General features: G+C 40.4%; 1 protein-coding gene and 2 long non-coding RNA genes across 18 annotated transcripts in view; 2 read left to right on the top strand and 1 right to left on the bottom strand.

The window, feature by feature from the left end:
• Positions 1 to 100: 100 nt before the first annotated feature.
• Positions 101 to 6,790, top strand: LOC138690592 (uncharacterized). The gene is made up of 2 exons (XR_011329390.1): positions 101 to 2,298; positions 6,554 to 6,790. It is a non-coding gene; the product is annotated as an uncharacterized lncRNA (long non-coding RNA).
• UNKL (unk like zinc finger) overlaps positions 2,626 to 19,871 on the bottom strand; it is a 61,936-nt gene continuing 44,690 nt past the window's right edge. For 13 of the 16 annotated variants that reach the window (XM_069810630.1, XM_069810634.1, XM_069810633.1 and 10 more), the window contains 5 exons: positions 15,412 to 15,504; positions 11,434 to 11,664; positions 10,564 to 10,766; positions 9,476 to 9,730; positions 2,626 to 6,681 (listed from right to left, as the gene is read on the bottom strand). In XM_069810630.1, the coding sequence (XP_069666731.1) occupies positions 6,526 to 6,681; positions 9,476 to 9,730; positions 10,564 to 10,766; positions 11,434 to 11,664; positions 15,412 to 15,504 (938 nt within the window). In that variant the 3' untranslated portion in view covers positions 2,626 to 6,525. The remainder of the gene's footprint in view (positions 6,682 to 9,475; positions 9,731 to 10,563; positions 10,767 to 11,433; positions 11,665 to 15,411; positions 15,505 to 19,871) is intronic. The other 3 variants (XM_069810632.1, XM_069810647.1, XM_069810636.1) reach the window with 2 other exon arrangements.
• On the top strand, positions 7,689 to 11,683 carry LOC138690591 (uncharacterized). Its single transcript, XR_011329389.1, has 2 exons — positions 7,689 to 8,285; positions 11,491 to 11,683. It is a non-coding gene; the product is annotated as an uncharacterized lncRNA (long non-coding RNA).

The following is a 19,871-nucleotide window of genomic DNA, read 5'->3' as shown; positions in this document are numbered from 1 at the left end:
GCAGCAGCACCTTCGCGCATGCGCGGCGCCCCACGCGCAGGACCGCGCTTTGGACTCTAGTCGGGCAGCGGGCGCAGCAAGAAGCCCGCAAAAAAGCACACGAAACCGGCAACAAAACTACACCTCGCGCCGCGCCGTACGCGCCCGAGAGCAACGCTGCTGCCCGGCAGCCGAGTCCGCGAAAACTACAGCTCCCGGCATGCACTGGCAAACATAGCCTGGCCGCCCGGCAGCCCGGCGCCAGAAGACTACGTCTCCCGGCATGCCCCGGGAGGCACCATGTCCGACCGGAAGCTCCGTGCCCCAGGACTACAGCTCCCGGCATGCCGCGGGAGGCAGCCTGCCCTCCTTCCTGACCCCGCTGGGACACCGTTTCCCTCCCCCCTGCCTCCTCCCGCCGACGCACCCGGAATCTCCGCCGAGCCCCCAGCGCGGCTGCGCGCTCGGGGCCCCGATGCCCCTGGGACACCTCGACAGTCTGTCCTGGCGCCGCGCTCGTCGGTCCGCCGGGGAATAGTTGGTCGGTCGGCTCCTAGGGCGATGGTCTGCAGGCCCCCTTTCTGGGGCAGAGAAAGGCAAAGGAGGGCCCTGGGGCAAACCAAAAGGAAAAGAGCTGATGGTGGATGTCACGACCCGGGCTGGACAGACCAGGGAGTCGTGTTGCGTTCGGAATTCCCTCGGGCTAAATTAAGGTGAAACAACACCAGACGATCAGTTAAACACTTTATTCATGGCAGAAGCAAACTGAACCCCCGAAGGCGGGGTTTCTCTCTACAGGAACTGCCATGAAACTATCTCAGCGACCCGTGTAACCATGGTAACCATATACCTCAATTCAGGGAATAAGGACAGCCCTCCCGTTGAGTCACGAGGTTCAGAGTGGACCCCCTCTGCTTTCTAGACTCCTTCTCCGAGAAGTGCCGTGGGGCGGCTGGATCCGCTCCTAGTCCCAGACTTGGTCAGCGGTTTATGTCTAAACGGATGAGGTGCAGGGATTATGAAAAAGGAGAGAGGAAGAGGAAATTAAAAGAGAAAGATCTCACTGCCCCTGGGCCCAGCGTTGCTCCAGGCTAAAGGTCCAGTTCCAGAAGGCGCGCGCGGTGGTTCCGTTTGTGTCCTTTCATCATCTCCTTGCCCCTCCGTTGGGCGGGCACTCGGACTCATTAGGCTAATTAGCTGTCACGCGTGGTTTGTGCTTTCAGAACCTTCAGGAAATGGGTCGGTGGGCTTGGGGGGGTCGTTTGAGGAGTAACTTCTCCCTCCCTGCAGGTGTGACCGTTGTTTGGTCCTTGGCCGCACAGGGTGAGCTGCCCCGCTCAGCGTATCGGGACACGGACGCCCTCCGCGTCCTGCCGCAGACGTCCTGTGCTGGTCTGTGCTGATCGGCTTCTCACCTGCGGTTCGTTGTTATGCCGGGTTCATTGTTATGCAGGGTTCGTCGTTAAGCAGAACTTGCCCCACCGCAATGCTTGAGACGTTAATCTTTCATTCTCTCGCAGTGGAGAACACCAAAAAGCACCCAGAAAACTGTGGGAGAGGGGAGAAAGCTGAATGGAGAATTTTGTTGCCCACTGCAGGACAAACAGGACCCTGAGGCTCACCAGAAGGCATATGGAGGGCTCGGGGGCAACCCAGAATGTGAACTGAGGGTTCTGGGGCACACCAAAATGCAAACAGAGGCTGCAAGGTGCCTCAAAATCTGAGGACATCAGAAAGCAAACTGGGGACACGATGGTGTACCTAGGTGAAAAAGGTTGTTTCTGCGGGGCAAGTGCAAGGCCTTGGGGTGTACGGGAAGCCAAGTGGAAGACCGTAAGGCATGTGTCTTTACAGCTTTATTACCTCGTCTACTTGGGAATAAGTCACCATGTAAGACTGTGTGTGTGTCTGTCTTTCCCTTCCACCTTGTTCGGATTGCTCCCACCACTCTATCCTCACCTTCATTATTGAATTTCTCATGCAAGGACAGCATGTAAGCTGAGACTTTTTAGTAACCGACTTGTAATTTACTTGCCTTGCCAGATGTGCAGTGGCTGCGGGGGTGGGGGAAGGTCTGAAAAAGTCCTGGGCATTACCAGGAGGGATACAGATGACAAGACAAAAAGCTCCAGAAAACCTTGGTGAATCCACAGCCTCAGTACTGTATGCTGTCACATTCTCTGCATCTTATGAAGGACAAAGTTTTGAGTTGGAAAGGAACAAAGCTACCATCTCCTATAAGGCGAGCCTGAATAGGCTGCAGTTTCTAACATCCGCTAACACTGGTGGGGGTATGAGAGGCAGGGACTGCGGAAAGAGGTGAGACTTACGTGCTCCTCCTAAACTGCATCTCCTGTTGCCCCTGTTAGGGACAGAATACCAGTACAGACTTACAGCGATAGCTCCAGCCCAGTAGGACATTTTGTATGTTCTTAGGACATGTGGTACAGAGAAGAATGGAATGGAAAAGTGATTAGTAGACCACTGTGCTGAATCAGTTTCTTTGTATCAGTTAGACCTCTTTCTCCACTGAAAGAGTAAATGTCAATCCCAGTGGTTGAAACCCTGAAATTATTAGGAATGCCATAATTGACTTGCAGAGGAAAACATATCTGTAAATTTTTGAGTCTCTAAACACAGTATAGCTCAGAAATAAAGATCAAAATTTTATTTCCATGTTGGTAATAAAAATAATTCCATGACTTCTGTAAACCATTGCATAAACGCTATAGTGTAGAAAAGTTTTAAGAAGTGTTAACAATTTTAAACAGTTCACTACAAGTAAATGAGTATGCATTATAAATAATATGTTTTGTATTAAGAACAATTTCATTCACAAAATCATTTCTGTCTGTACACTCAAAACATTAACGGCTTCCATAAATTAATATGACTAAAAATTCTGTATTTATTTAGGGTCTGATGATGACCACAGTTACACAAGCATAGTGTGACAGTAATAATATTACTACCTATATTTAATACTAGGATACTCTGAATGGCAATGTAGAACAAAACAAGTATGTTTTTAATAATCTGCTATTCAGAGAAGACTAATAATAAGCCTGTAACATGCAGCTTGGGATCTATCTGTAATTAGCATACTTCTGGTTAAATTACAGCTCCTAACTGTAAAGACCCTGAGAAATCACATTTTTAATCTATTATTCCCCAGGCTAAAATAATTGTGACAACATAATGGCATTCACATTTAAAATTATATTCTTACATAAATTAACACAGAACTTTGTCAAATACCAAAATGAATCTTGAAAATATATTTAGTCTGCTTTTATGTATTTTGTGAATTCAGCAAATTACCATATTGTAGTCTCGCTAAAATATAATTTTAATGTATCCAGTTTCTAGATAATGTATATAGTACAAGGATGAATACTTACAAAGGTCAGATTTCACTTCTGACTTCTTCCAAATAGTCGTCTCTCATCAACTGCATTTATTTTATTATCCTTCATTTTAAAGTAGTGGTGTAAAAGTGCATACTTATTTGTTTTTGCAGTTGACTTGCTTAATAAGATACAGAAAACTTTGCTTGTAATTCCTCACAAAAAGAATTTTTTGAAGAACAACTGTATTATTTTCATATGACTGCTATGTTATGATGATGCATGGTTCAAGTGATTACCTAAGGCTTCGTCTATAAATATAGCAAGCCGTCCAGTCTGAGAATTTCACATATAGGTATGTTTCTTTGGTATGTGTTTTTTCCTTCTCCACAAAATGGTTTGTTGACAGTTTTTAAATGTGTCTGTATTTCAGCACCAAAGAAACTTACAGGGAACACCTGCAAAATTTTCAGTACTGATATTACTACAGGACACACATAATTATTTTCAAGATTCATCGTTGTAAAACACAAAACATACAACTTTAAAAAGCAACAGACTAAATATATTAGTTAATTTCCTCTAAAAATGCAGCACACATAAACTATGAATGTCAATGTGATGATTCACACTGCAAGTGCTGTTTACATTCCTTTTTTGTTGGTGTCATGACATGAGGAAAATCGCCTGTTAGTACCAAAAAAAGGGACCACAAAATAGCCCTAGGACATAGGCAAATGCACTGAAATACACATAAAGAACTATAAACTTTGACAAGACAGCACAAAACCACGCTTCCATAGTATCTCATGGGTAACAAATGTCACATAGCTGCATATGGGCAGCACAACGTGGCCCGAAGCTGGTTTCTTCTAAAATACCAAAGCAAAAATTTTCACTAAGATATTTCTGAATGTTTTTGTGAGCACAATGGTTGCAGAATGCTGTTCCACACTAGATAAATATAGTAGACTGGAGTCCAAAACAAATGCTTGTTTGAAAAATATGTAACATAATTTCAAACTATAATTACATCTTATTCTTTGATTTGCTCACTGTTTGAAAAATCAAAACCCTTACATAACTAAGTTTGCTTTAGTCCAAAATGCTGCTAAGGTTCAAAAATCAGTCTTTGTCATAGACTGCACAGATGCAAAAAATACATTAATACCTACAGCCAAAGTTGGTGATCCAAGTTCCTTTTTTTAAAAGTCCAAAGCTGGCTACACCTTTAAAATAGCAATATCTTATTTTAGGACAGAAAAGTGTGTTGGAAAATGCAAATACAGTCCAATTTTATACTTTTCTCAGCACAAACATTTTAGAGAAACTGTGTTAAAGTCAACAAAATCACATTATTAAACCCAACTTTGGTCTTTAATCTTCAGACAAAATTTTGAAACAGAATCAAGTAGAAATGTATTTAATATTTTATCCTACTTCTCCCTTCCCAAAAGGTCTCCAATGTTCCTGCAGATCAACATGTCTTAGGAAAGCAGTGACAAGCCTGTACATTTAGTTCTCACGGAAAACGTGTAATGATTTTTTGCCAACTCAAGCCTTTGTACAAAGAACGCTAAAACCCAAAGGAGATAGTGATTTCAGTACTATTGGCTTGGGCCCTTTATTGAATGCTGACACAGTTATAAAAGCTCCATCTTGACAATAATAATTTTAGTATACATCTTGGTTTTTGTTTTAGCATGACTGAACTTTAAATAGATTAGCTCTTTGCTGCCTATATGAACTCACTTTTTGTACTAAATACAGTAATACTGAGATAGAAATCATGTAACACAGTAGTAGGTCATTTCAATCTAAGTTGTACTAGTGTCACACCTGAATTTAACAGTAAAAGGAGTAATGCAGGCAATTATTCCATGTAAGAAAAGTAAAAATATACAGTGTTAACATGCAGTAATTAACTAACTTCTCCTCCTGAACTGCATGTTCCCAACTACCAGGATGAAGTAAGGATATTACCACCTTTTGAAAGAATCACTGTGTCAAAGTGTCACTGCCTGATTACATACTTAAATAATTTTGTAGTTTCTTTCAAACGTGCATTACTTCATTACTGAAAAAAGTGTGGTTTTAAATATTTATAAAAGCAAGAGACATATTCTAGTTATTGTCAAATTGTTCAATACAAAATTAAGCAATAGAAATTATTTGCAAATTTTTTTTTTATGTCTTCTGCCATTTTATAGGATATTGGGCATAGGCACTTGGTAATATTATATATATCATATCTGTTCCCGATGAGTACCACACAGGTTAGATGTACAAAAACTTAAAGACTACAAACACCCAAAGTGAGGGAAATATGCAAATGCACAGTTGTTTACTAAAAGTGATCTGTTTCTCAAATTGAAAACATGTCTTTGAATATGAAAGCGTATGTGCCTCACTTGTTTTGTCTCCGCCGGTACATTTATAAATACTACAGTATGCAGTTAACTTATAAATTGTAAAAAAACTAGCTAAGTTGTCATTTCTATTTAATCATATTGTGATTTAACAGTAAAACCATGTGAAATCTTTTAAATTCACAGTACACATATAACACATCATATTATTGCATATTAAAAAATAAACATAAGACCTAGAAAGCAGCTTGAAGCAATTTACAACATATCTTCTAACAAAACACAATAATTAAAAAGTGCTTTTATATTAATCAGAGTTTTTCAAACATCCAAGTAAACATAGTGTTAGACTGATTCCAAAATACTGGCTCTGGTGTTCTACACACAACAGACATGGCAAAGGGACCATTTGTACTGTGGAGTGTGTAGTTACTGTATCTACGTATCCATCTTCTGTTAATGAAAATAACAGGTATAAACACTTCATTCAGGCATTATGGTAAGATTTATACAAAGTGATTACAGTGCAAATGAACCTAAGTAGCTTGTGCACTGGGAATGTAAGCCGAAGTCAGAAAAGGCTGCAGTGGGATTGCGGAGGGAATGAATGAACCTCAAGACTACAGAACCTTATCAAATGACTGAAGCTGATATGTAAAGGTGAGCAAGCCTTATTCTCTATCTTAAAGCAACTACGTTTCTCACATCAAAATGGAAATCAGTCTAGCACTATTAAATGGATTAATTATGAGTGATATAATTCTTATACAAAATACAAACCCATAAAATTATTTAATTCATGAACATGATACGAGTACTATGCCTGTATGCTACCACAGATTTTTTTTTTTCTTGCAGCAGGGACATTCTTCTTGTGCAGCTGCACAGTGATCACAAAGTACATAATGTTGACATGGATTCAGGATAATGCTACGATCACCTTCCTGACACACGATACACTTCTTTGACTGAAGCTGAAAAATCACCTGTAAAAAGATTATTGCACTCAGTAAAAATGATTCCAAAGTATACAGTTGCATTCTAGCAGCTTTACACTTAGCTGTCCTGAATAAACTTCTAATTTAACAACACAAAGTACAATATTTTTGTATGACAGATAGCTGAACTGAGGGTCATAAGATCAGAGCATGCGCAACCTTCAAAGTAGCAGCTGGAGGAGTATAGGTGCTTTTGGAAAGGAAAGTATCTAGGACTGAACCTCTGGACTCAAATTTTCCTGCATCATTGGGATGAGAGATGCAAACAAGCAAAACCAAAAAAACCCCAGGAAATGACCCTTTTTCATTGTCATATACTCACTCATTTTGCCACCTCAAACCACCATTACATTTTCTCATGCCATGGGAGATGTTCGCATTAAAACAAAATGGAAGCACCCCAAATGTGCAATACTTTGCATAAAGCTACTGATACAGACTTTGGGGAGTATGTTACTGTCCTGGCTTCAGCTGGGATGTAGTTAACTGTCTTCCTAGTAGCTGGTACAGTGCTATGTTTCGAGTTCAGTATGTGAAGAATGTTGATAACACTGATGTTTTCAGTTGTTGCTCAGTAGTGTTTAGACTATAGTCAAGGATTTTTCAGCTTCTCATGCCCAGCCAGGGCACCTGACCCAAACTGGCCCACGGTGTATTCCATACCATGTGACGTCCCATCTAGTTTAGGAACTGGGGAGTGGGGGCGGGGAATCGCTGCTCGGGGACTGGCGGGGTGTCGGTCGGCGGGTGGTGAGCAATTGCCCTGCGCATCATTTGTACATTCCAATCCTTTTATTACTACTGTTGTCATTTTATTAGTGTTATCATTATCATTATTAGTTTCTTCTTTTCTGTTCTATTAAACCGTTCTTATCTCAACCCAGGAGTTTTACTTCTTTTCCCGATTTTCTCCCCCATCCCACTGGATGGGGGGGAGTGAGTGAGCGGCTGCGTGGTGCTTAGTTGCTGGCTGGGGTTAAACCACGACAGTTACAACTGCAAATAAATGTCTCCATGTAATAAGGCATATCAACCCTATTAAGGAACAGGAAGAATTGGATGCTTTTTGATGCGTGTTAATTTTTGAAGAGCAAGACATGGTTCGGACTAAGAGAAGAACCAAGAATGCTATGTGTGGCACTGCCTAAGATCGCAACTTTCTCTTGGAAGGAAGAGCTAGGTGAGAAGAAGCCACAGTGGTAAAGGAAAAATGAGAAACTGAGGAGCTGGAAAAGGTGGTAATGGTTCTGATCACTCAAGCCTGGCCAAGATGACTTCCATTCCAGGATGTAATGACTTTTTTGGTAGAAGAACCCAAGACTCTTTTGCTCCTCTTTAAAATCCCTTAGGAGAAAAACAACAGTGGTCCCTAATCCAATCAAGAATCCTGTAAATGTACTTGATAACAGGAGCCTGGCAACTAGCAAGTCTCGTCCTCATCCACCTACTTTATTGACAAAGACTTAAATTATGTTTTAAACTCTTCTAAAAAGAGCCTGGCTTTTTTTTCCAAGACTGTAGTTCATACTGATACAGACAACACTGGACAGGAGGTGAACTGAGACAGAGAAGACACCGTGGAACTCAAACAGGTACTAGAATATGGCAGACTGTCCTGGTAGCGAAAGGAAATCTTTTTTTTGTCTGGACAGTCCTGTCACAGCCAAAACAAACCAGCAAGAATTGGTCTCATATGTGGTGTCATTGCCCTTTGACATTTCAGGGGAGAAAGCAATGTGAAACAAAGTTGTGTCCGGCAAGGTTTGAAGTATGGTGCCTGGAGCAGTGCATGGTCACTATTATCTTCCTTGATGTGCTCAGAGGAGTGGCACCTGCTATTCCCAGCTTTGAAAGCCCTGAGAAATGCCCTCAATCTGGCAGTGAAAGAGCATCCTAAATTTTGGCAGAAACTGAGTCTGGATTTGAGAGAAGGTGAAATACAGAAATACACCACTAAGGTGATTAAGGGACTGAAGCATCTAACATATGAGGGGAGGCTGAAAGAGCTGGGATTGTTTAGCCTTGACAAGAGATGGCATCTTACTGGTGTTTATTAATACCTGATGGGAGGGTGTAAAACAGATAGGGACAGCCTCTTCTTGGTGGTATCCAGTGAAAGAAGAGGCAAAGGGCACAAACTAAAATACAGAAAATTCCACAAAGACATAAGAAAAAACTTTTCTTACTGTGAGGATAGTCAAAACACTGGAAAAGGTTGCCCTCAGAGGAGGTAGACTCTCCATCCTTGGAGATACTCAAAACACTATTGGGCAAGGCCCTGACCAACCTGCTTGAGTTGACCCTGCTTTGAGCAGTGGGTTGGACTGGATGATCTTCAGAGGTCCCTTCTCACATCAATGATTCTATGCTCCCAGTCTGTACTTGCCTCTCTGACAAAACAAACTCCTAGCAGGCAACCTCACCACCTACCTTCTAAACAAGTGAAAAGCATGTAACTATTTTCATTTACTGAGGGCAACTATTTTTATTTATTTAGGTAGTGCCCAAAACGTTGGGAGTAAAAGCTGGCTTTAAATCTTTTTTATAATCACCCCAAGAATTCTTGTGAATCACTTGTGATTTGTTCTGATAGCTGATCAAAAACTTAGAAGAATCCATTAGGTTGAGAAATCTGAACCATCCTCTATTCCAGAAAAGAAAGCGTTAACACTGAGAGCAGTGTTGTTCTTTGAAGTAAAACCTGGCATAAATGTGTCATTGAAAGTTATTGAGCTGTCAGTTTCAGTTAATCAAAAATAGTTATGCAGATGAAGAAACTCACCTCATCTATTGTTTCTAAGTCTAAGTGCAGCCTATTTTGTAAGGAACGAAGCTTTGGCAAAGATATCTTTTCTATATCTCCATAGTTTTTCGTGTAAGGTAATGTAGTAGACAAACAAGCAGCTAACTGCGCCTTCAGCTTTTTTAATTTATTTTCCACTTCCTCCTTCTTCTGAAGAGCCAGTTGTTTGTCTGCATCTGCGATGTTAGCACGTTCTTTTGCTTCTTGAGCCTCTTTCTGCCATGCATCACACGCCTGGGAGAAAGAGATTTCCAGAATATAAAAAATAGTTTTTTTAAATTAACAACAGAAGAGCAAATTCAAAAGCCTTCAAAGATGCAGGCAATCTCTAATTTTAGACATAACAATGCATTCACTGTCAATTTAACACTTCTCCCTACTTATCCTACCTTCTAATTAACAACTCTTCTTGTTTTGTCTTAATGTAATTTTTAGGTATGTCACTGTTACTGGTCTGTAAACTGCAAGAAGCCTTTTTGGAGCTCTATAAATGGAACACATTTCAAATGTTAAATTCATAATTCAATGTAAAGAGACATCAAAACCAATCAAATTTAGTACAGCTACTTAACTACTCCTCATCACAGAGAGAGCAACATGAGGGGAACGAAAGGACCACAGAAAATGCACTAGACTGGCAGTTATCAACAACCTCGGTTTGACTGCTGAGATGGCTAGATACTGTCCAGGTACACTAGACAACCACAGCTGCTGGCAAGCCTCTACCTTTTTTGTGTGTTTATTATCTGAAAGTGGTACAGGAGGAAATGTACATCTTCAGGTACTTAAACATCAAGATATGTTGCTGTTCAGCCCTATCCTGAACATGTGTAAGTCTCCCTGTCTAGAGAGGCAAATTAACTTTCAGAAAATTAATTGCTCTTTAAAAAGCTCAGTTTCCTTTATGCTGCTAGCTCATTTTGAGGATGGAAAAAATATTTGTTTGACAGACTGTAATAAAACTCTGGGTCCAAGGATAAGAAGATATGTAAAAAGGAAAAGCAGTAAGAGCTGCTTGTTTGTTAAAAAATATATATATAATTTAATATTACCATAAATTAGCATACCTGTTTTACTTGTTGCCAAGATTCTTCCCATTGTTTTAGTTTTTTCTTGGCATCATCAAGTTCTTGTCTAACTCGAGTTAGTTCATTCCCACTGGTATTTGAGCTTATTGAGGGGGTAGTGCCACTGCTTAGTACTGGGGATGGACTAGGAGAGAAACTCCCAGTTACAAAGTCCCAAATACTCCCTGTAACACCATTTAAACCTGTAATACAAAAGCAGAAAAAAAAAAAAATTCTGCATACACTGCTGCAAAATGTTTCACATGCAGAACAAAACACATGTGCCACATTGTAAAACTTACGCTTTTATCTGCAAGACTCATTATTTCACTACCTTCATAAATGTGACAGTCTGGAAAATGTTTACAGTATTTAAAGCAATTCAGGAGACTTAACACATGTGTTTTTTTCTTGCTGCTTTTAATAAAAGACAGTACAGTCCAAAAAAGGAGAAGGAAGAGTGGGAATTCACATATACAAAAAGCTTTGTTCCTAGCAGCTCATACGTAATTTTAATTCTTCCTCTTTCTCTGTTTTGTATTTTCCTTTAGCAAAATCCTGCAGCTAAAATGCATTCCTGCTGACTGTATGCCAACTGCTCTATTTCATGCCTTTTAAACGCCTCTGTAAATATGTCCTCTTCCAAAAATTCTTTTTTTCCCTTCACTAGGAACAGAAGTTCACTCCTTGAACTTCCTCCCACATACCACACATATAACTCCATTATCAGTAGTGTTATTAATTACAATAGCTAGGCTTTGTTGTCCAGATTAAGTCATAAGAAACATGCAAAGCCTTGAACTGAACATTTCTTACCTGCCATTGAGTTCCCTCTTACCATACACAAAGTGCAGCCTTCAACTTACTTACCTAAAGAGTTGTGAGAAGAGGCTGAGGTGCCTAACATACTATGTTCTGTCTTCAAAGGCTGAGGCTGCTGGTGGTGAGGAGCCGTAGTGGATGAAACAAAAGACTGAGACAGCGATTGTGAAAGAGAACTGAGTGGAGAGGTCGAAAGGGATGATGATGAATGTAAAGATGAGGAACGAACAAGAGAACCTGGAATATTGACAGGTGCTGAACTTCCCAGTAATCTTTGACCTATGTATACATTAGGGGGGGGAAAAAAATCATTCCAAAGCAGTACACAGCTCTCTGTAAGTATTTTTCTGAAAAATGTATCAAATGTAAATTAAATTATATATACAAATACCTTCCATTAAAAAAGAAAACTTTATTTATCTCCTATTGCAAAAATATTTTTTTTTAAAGTGAACACTTGAAAGTAGTTTTCCAAGTGCCTGAAAAGAGAATTTGTAGCTTTATACAGCAGTGGCCTCATCTGCAGCTACAAAGAAAGAGAAAACACTTTTCAGATCAAGTTATTCAACTTACTCATTTTTATAGCCAACAACTACTGCAAGTGGAGAAACTGACTGAAACTTAAAGGATTAAGAAAAATTTGGGTTTTATTTTAATATATAGAGTTAAGCAAGTGAGACTACATACCTTGAAAATCATACACAGCATAATAATCAGACATAGCTCAATGTCTTTCCTCTACATACTTTTGCTTCTGTTCAGTAGATTTTAAATGTCAACTGTACTTAACTCTCTATGAAAACTGAGTGTGAAACAAATTAAAAATTAATAATCATTTAGTCAAACAAATGCATTGTTCATAATTTCCCAAAATAATGATAATAATAAAAAAAAAGGTATTAAAAAAAGGATGTTCAATCATGCAATTACTTAAATAAACATGCACAGATGCAGTGCATTTTCCTGGTCAGGAAACAGTTCAATATTTACTGTGAGGATTTTAGTCATCAATATGTTTGAATAGCAACTAAAATTGACATCACTTTTTCTTTAAAAGAAATACAGCATTCAAAAGATGATACTTAAAGCAAGGGTCATGATTCTAGTTTTCTTGTTTTGCTTAAAACAGGTGAATTCATGTCATCAGAGAAAACATCATTCCTTTTGGAAGTATTTAAAAACAAAAGGACAGGGATGCTCATTATAAGCTGCATTGCCACAATGTCATCAAAAATTATATCTTGAAATACTCAGCAAACATTATCACAGTCAGCCTCAAGACCCAACTGTATAAGGAAGATACAGGACAGACATATAACCACAGACATACATAATATACCAGACAATAAATGTACACTGCTCTTTGCAAGAGAAGCAAGGAAGCAACAAAGTAAAGGGAGTTTAGTTAAAAAATCTGGCCAAGTAAGAATTCTCTTAAAAATTGAGAGCCAAAGTAAAGCCCCCAAACAAACATTGTATGAAATGGTAGCAGAAGAACCATCTCTTTTCTGGTTCTTAATGCAGTCTTCAAATCCAGTTGAGTTTTGGCAAATACAATCTGCCTGCATGTCTTGAGTTTACGGGGCAAGGTTTCGGTAGCGGAAGGGCAGGGCTGCAGGGGTGGCCAGGAGAGGCCAGGGGCTGCCCCGTGCCGGACACAGCCGGTTCCAGCAGACCCCCTGTGAGACACAGCTGTGCCCTTCAGCCACACAGGTGGTGCCTCTGGGAGAACATATTTTAAAAAGGGCAAAAAAATGCCACACAGGCAGAGGAGGAGGGAACAAAAGGTGTGAGAAACAGCCCTGTGAACACCAAGGTCAGGAAAGAAGGAAGGGAAAGAGGTGCTTCAGTCACCAGTGCAGAGATTTCCCTGAAGCAGAGATTCCCCTGAGGCAGAGATTCCCCTGCAGCCCATGGAAGGTTTGGAAGAGACCACGGTGGAGCAGGTATTTCCATGCACCCCGTGGAAGAGACTATGGTACAAGCAGATCTGAAGACAGAAGCATGACACCAGTCACTTTATGTGAGGCATCTTCTGCCCACCTTCAAACAAGTGAGCTGATGAAGTGAAAAAGTCCACTTCAAACCAAGTGACTTTCCTGAATTCTCTGTTTGCTCTGAAGCTTCATGTATCCGCACACTACTGGGGTGATAAAATGAGTGATCTTGCCTAGCACTGTCCGCTTTCACTGCAAAGGAAGCACCCAGAGGAGGAAAAGTTTCAAGCAGAATCTCTCTGGACATCTGTGTTATTTCTGAAAAGAAGCAACTCACAGTTGCTTGTAATACATGCTTCCCCAAGGGAGTGAGGGCACTTGATGTTCACTTGGGTCAAAACGATTTCCATGCCTTATGACAAAGTCTTGAATCTGTAATACTTGGGTACTGTCCTATTATCCTGGGTTCAGCTGGCATAGAGTTAATTTTCACAGGAACCTGGGAAGGGGCACAGCCGGGACAGCTGACCTGAACTAGCCAAGGAGCTATTCCATACCATGTGACATCATGCTCAGTATATAAATAGGGAGCGGGCTAGGGGGTGGGCTCTCGGCTTTCAGTGGGGGAAGCGGCAGAGCGTCGGGTTCCGGGTGGTGAGCAGTTGCACTGTGCATCACTCGTTTTGTATATTTCTTTTATGAGTACCGTTGTTGTTGTTGTTGTAACTTCTCTTTTTGTGTTGTCCCAGTAAATTGTCCTTATGGCAACCCTCGAGGTTCCGTTTGTTTTTTTTTTCTATTCTCCTTTCTAATTCTCCTCCCCATCCCACCGGAGGGGGGCGGGGAAGAGTGAGCGAGCGGCTGCGTGGTCCTTTGTTACCGGCTGGGCTGAAACCACGACACCTATCCACTGCGATCCCAGTGACAGCTTACATATTCCAACAACATCAAATATATCTATATATTTGCTAGAGCCTGTGGGCTAAGGATGTAATAATTATCTTAAAGGAAGATAAATTGCATAATGTATAGACACCAAGTGCAAGCTTTTCTTCTTGGAGCAAGTCAGCAATAATAAACTAGGGCATAGCTATAGTTGTTTTACCCTTTGCATCTAGAGCCGCAGGGCAAGAAGGACATAGGAGGAACACGTTTGCCATCCAAGAATACAGTTTTGTTTGCGCAAGTGGAAGCTTAACACATATGCACAACCAACTTAATAATCACTGTAGACCTCCTTCAAAGAAATGTTAGCAAAACAGGTCTCAGAAAGTAAATGAAAGTACTGTAAAAACCTGTCTGTTCTCTTGCTCTGTCACTCTCAAAGGAATATGATAACAAAATTATAGTTCCTCAGTTTTCACTTCCTATTTTTCTGTGTTTTTTTCTCTCGATTATTTTCCCTTTTCTACTTTCACAAAGAAAAGGTAGTATTTCAATTTCTTGCTGTCCCCCCTCCCATACTTCCTCTCTGCTGTCTCTTCCCTGCACTGCTCTCCTTCGCTATGTCTTCCTCTCCTGTCCTTTCCCAGAAGAGGCCAAATAGCTGAATACTTTCCAACAGACCTTCAACTAAATTTCTCCTTCCAGGTTAGATTTATAGAAAGACTAAGTCCCTAACTTGCAAGTATTAAAGTCCTAAAGTTTGCTAGCTCCTTATCCTCAAGAATTGTCCCCGCTCCCCCTCTCAGCAACCACCTAACCATGGAAGTACTTGTCCATCCCCACAGCACATACTGCCTGCTGTCAGACATTTGCAGCAGTCAACGTGCAGGCAGTCAAGCTCAAGTGTAATGCCTTCCTGTAAATGCATGTAAGTCCTTCCATCAACTATTATGCCCATGGGCCCAAGTCATTAAGCATGTTAAAAAAAAACCAAACCAAAATGTTTAACAGACTGATCCCTTGCAAAATACAGTTTGATAGAGGTGCAATCCCTTTATGCCACAAAGTTAAGCAGCTGGAACAAAACTGAGGACTTTTCTTCAAAGTCTTTGCTGTCTGTAACTATTCTGGTGAGTAAAAGTTTAGAAAGGTAAGAAAGAAAGATATTTTAAATTAGTATAATTTTACGAATTGGACCTCTTACTTGCTAATCCAAGGTCGCTGCCTTCTTGATCTTCTAATTCTCTCTCTATGGACGCGACGTTCACATCATTAAAATGCAAATCTAGAGCAGAACCTGTTAAACAAAATATTGTATCAATGAATTATCCTTGAATTATCCATAAAACTATCATGATGGCTGAAATGAGGAAACTTTATTTGACTATTTTTGTTAGTGCTTCCATCATATAACTCTTTTGCACCTAGGTCATAATCTTAAGCATACTACAGACACACAGTGAAGGATATCCTCTGTATTTTGTAAAAGGGAAAACTTTCATATATATGCCATTACAGCTCTTAAAGCTGGTGAGATGAACAGAGGATAATGGAGAGGTGGCTATCTATCTGGATTTTCAATAAATCTGCGTCACCTCTTGTGCTTAGATGTACGTCAACAGAAAAAGGAAAAATAAAATTTGGATACCTACGTAAAGATAATTTTTATTATTATTGAATAAAAACAGGTATTATATCTGGGGAAAGGCACTGTAAATGCCCTTTATAACAGTTAGCCCTTGGGGTAACTGAGTTACATATCAGGGCATACAGATGTAAGGAATGTCAGAATATTCTAATGAAAATGTGCAATATTTAAAAAAAATTAAAAAGTCAAAAATCAATGTTTCATTTAGACTCAACAGTTAGACTGCCTTTCAGTTTAAGGCTTATGTCTGTCTAAAATTTCTCTGGGCAGTGTCATGAAAAAGTTCTTAACAGTATAATCCTTATTAGGTCCACTGTTTATAAAGTGTTAGAAGATGGGTATTTTTTCCCTTCTTCCTCTGAACTTCTTTTCCGTGCAGAAAGGTGTGTAATTAAGGAATTTATCCCTCTGTACCTATACTTTAACTAATGTTGACAACTGCAGAGTCAGAAAGACAGGGGTGAAGTGTGCATAAATACTGATTTTACAGGTAGGAAAGTGACTATCCCAGTCACTGTGTTCAGTGATAGTGATCACCTTTGTAAAGAATTTTTAGATTTTATGTTGAAAATCATTATTAAAACCTGGCATAAAGCCTAAATGAATTGAAAAGGAACAAACAGAAATAAAAGACACACGGGGTTGTGTAAAAGTTTCCAGAAGATCCAAAAGGGATCTCTTGATCCCTTTGGAATTAGACTGATTCCTCTCTCATAGCCTAGTCCTAAACATTAGGCACTATAAACTGCAGAAGACTTTTGGCAGAAGTACTAGACAGCTGTAAAAGTGCTAAAAGTCAGAAATCGAAAGGACAATTTGGATCATTAATACAAGATCAGTGCAAAGTTATTATGTATAGGCATTTCCTAATGTTGACTAGGCTATCTAACAGACTCCACAGTCTTGGAGCTCCAGATAATACATAAAGGGAGTTACTGACCTAGAAGCAGGACCTGCAGAACTGTGCTCAGCAGGAAGCTGCCTAAGCTGTCCAGGTCAAAACACCAGCCGAGAGATAGAGTTCACATACTACACAGTGACACTCATGACAAAGATACCTGAGAGTTAACATAGCTCTTTGTGAAGTTACTAGTCTGGGTCTCAAAAGCAACACAACTAGTATGGAGTTGTGCCCAAACAATAATCCTTATCTTTCAGCAATACTGACAAAGCAGCTTGGTGTCCAACACTCAGAGGGAGGAAGCTCTCTGCATTGTCATTTTGGCCTGAAGGGATATGCCCCAGCTTTTCAAAGTTTTGCAGCAATAACCTTCTCTTGGAGACTGGTGCCTAAGCCAGTACTTCTATACAATACAGTAAGGAGGGGAGACATGGCCTCCTTTTATTTGATGACTCAAGGCTTAGAGTGGTCACAAGTGCTGTGTGAAACCCAGATTAAAAGTCCCTCTTCCATATTGGGTTTTGGATCCCCATTGCTGCACTGTGCCTTTCCTACCTTTGCCTTTTATACAGGTAAGGGCCTTTCACCTGCAACACTGTAGCCTGCCTATCTTGCTCTTTCACCCAACTGCTCTGGTAGTGCCTTCCAGAGTCTCTGGGACAGTATGTTTCCCTTCTTGTTCTCAGGCTCACCATCTTGTTACGCTCACCATCAGGCACCTGCCAACACTCAGAGCATTGTTATGGTAGGTTCTCAGGGGAAGTGGCTGCCACTGCTGTGAGAATCACTCTTCCTTTCTCCTCTTCTCCTACTCCTTCCTGATTGTAGCTTTTGACTGACATTAGAGGAACCCAATAATATGTTTGGCCACAGCTCAACAAGCAATGAGCACACAACACCATCCACTGACCAAAGTGTGCTCCAATTAACACTAATAACATCATAAGCAGGAGGAGCCCATAAGGAGTTTGGGATGGTCTGGATGAAAAACTATAGTTAATACAGCTAATATGGGAAAAGTATTATGTGGGAGAGAACCAGCTGCTGCACTGGAGAGGATGCTTGTCTGCCCTGGCTGTCACTTCTTTTCCCACCCAGCCGCTGGGACAGTTTTCTCTTTCCCTTTATTCTATCTTCTTTTCTTACGTTTCTGTACTTATCTGGAAATAATTTTCACCATTATGTGCCATCAGCTATGCAACCCACTAATAAATCTTCACACATGTGAACCTGTCTCAACATCCTTTGTGCAAAAACGCCATACACCTGTGAGAGCAAAAACCTCTCATCACTATGCTGCAGGGTATTCTGGGAGAGGTCCCTCTCACTTTCACGAAGTGAAGATGTTCCACGTTCTTTCAAAGAACTCCAAATTCTCTCAATCATGAAAGAAGAGGCTTTAAAAATCCCATCATTAGCACCATCATTATCTTTAAACAGAGAAACAAACTGTTTTTTTCAAGCTCTTGCAATTCCCCACATCACCCAGATGTTATTAATATTTGAAGTTATTTGCAGTGTCTGGCTCAGTATGTTGCTACGCAAGTAGGACAAGCAGGAACAAAACACAAGGAGTCTGACATAAATCATACTGCTTGAATAGTAGACCAAATCTAAGCCTGCACCCTTACTAAATCACTAACCTATGTTCTCCTCATGTGAGGCCTTAACTCATTCTGCCACACTCATCCTCCCCTACCACAAAAAGGACTGACATGTCTCCTTACTGTTTATTATCTAGATTTTCAAAGCTTAATTTCTGATACTTTCTGGGTCTCTCAGATTCCACCTCACATGGTGGAAAGTCAGCAGAGTGCAGGGAGAGAACACAGCATCTTAAGATGACAATATATATGGGAAGCAAATGGAGAGACACCGATTTTCCTTGCATGGCAAGTCTCCCAGACAGGCAAAATCCCCATGCTTGAGTATCCAAGAGAAAGCAACAGAACCAATCAAAACATTCCCAGGAGGAGGTCCACCCACAACCTAACACAGACAACAGGGTGGAGTATCAGGCTGGCAGATGTCCCCTAATGTTAAGGCTTCACCTCCTCCCTACTACCACTTGAGTCATTTCCCTTCACTGCTGCCCATTTGCTATTTATTCCTCTCCAAATCTGTCTCCTTTGATGCTTTGCTTATCTAATTTCTCTATTCTCATAATTATTTTTCTTTTTTTGGTAGTAATTTTCAGGAGGACTTCAAACACCCTGCAGCTTTTTTATGTTCTCAGATTATGCTGCTTTCTTTTTTTTACCAGAACAAAACCAGACAATGCAATCAATCTCCCTTGACTCCGACAGGAGTAGACTGCAACAATATACCCTCTTCCACTCCATCATTCCTCAGTTTTCAACATATTGTCCAAGCCTCAATGCTAAATACTAGTTCTAACTGATTGGTATGCTTATTCCCAACTCCCCTGCACCCTTCTCTTCCCCAGCTCTTGGGGACTATTACTTAGAGAGCAGACACAGAGGGCTTGGAGCTCCCTTTGAGATTGAGATAAAGGGCCACAGAAAGGACTACAGACCCCACTGTCTGACTAAGCTTCCTCAGTCCTTACTAACATAACTCTCCTGCATTTCCCCTAACCCTTTATCCAAACCCATTCATCCCCTTTTCCCATAAACACCTAGCCCCTTCCCTTGCTGCAGCTCTTTTTCTATCCCTTTTTTTTAATGATTCTTCAATCCACCACTTCCCACAAGAACGATACGTATTTATTTTCTGTTCTACAATAAGGTCTTAATTTTCTGCTCTATTCAGATTATGTGCAGCACTTTATTTTCAATGCCAGCCTGTATATCCATGAAGCAGAACTCTGGAAAAAGAATTTATATATAGATGAAATTCTTTTAAGGAAAAAAAAAACCAAAACAAATCTACACAGTTACCATGAAGTACATTGACTTATGCATACATGACACAGGTATTTTAAGATTCATATTTTGTTAACAAACATAGCATACTGAAAACTGTTTTAGAAAACCATCCGTAGACAGCAGAGGCATATTCTAACTCAGAGGAATCAAGAGTCTCTTATGCTCAATAATATAATCACACTGGGACATGGGAAACATAGCGTATCACTGTTTAAACGACTTTGCAA

This window comes from Haliaeetus albicilla, chromosome 22 (assembly GCF_947461875.1).
Source record: "Haliaeetus albicilla chromosome 22, bHalAlb1.1, whole genome shotgun sequence".
Classification (NCBI taxonomy): Eukaryota; Metazoa; Chordata; class Aves; order Accipitriformes; family Accipitridae; genus Haliaeetus; species Haliaeetus albicilla.
This window is presented reverse-complemented; position numbering and strand designations above follow the sequence as displayed.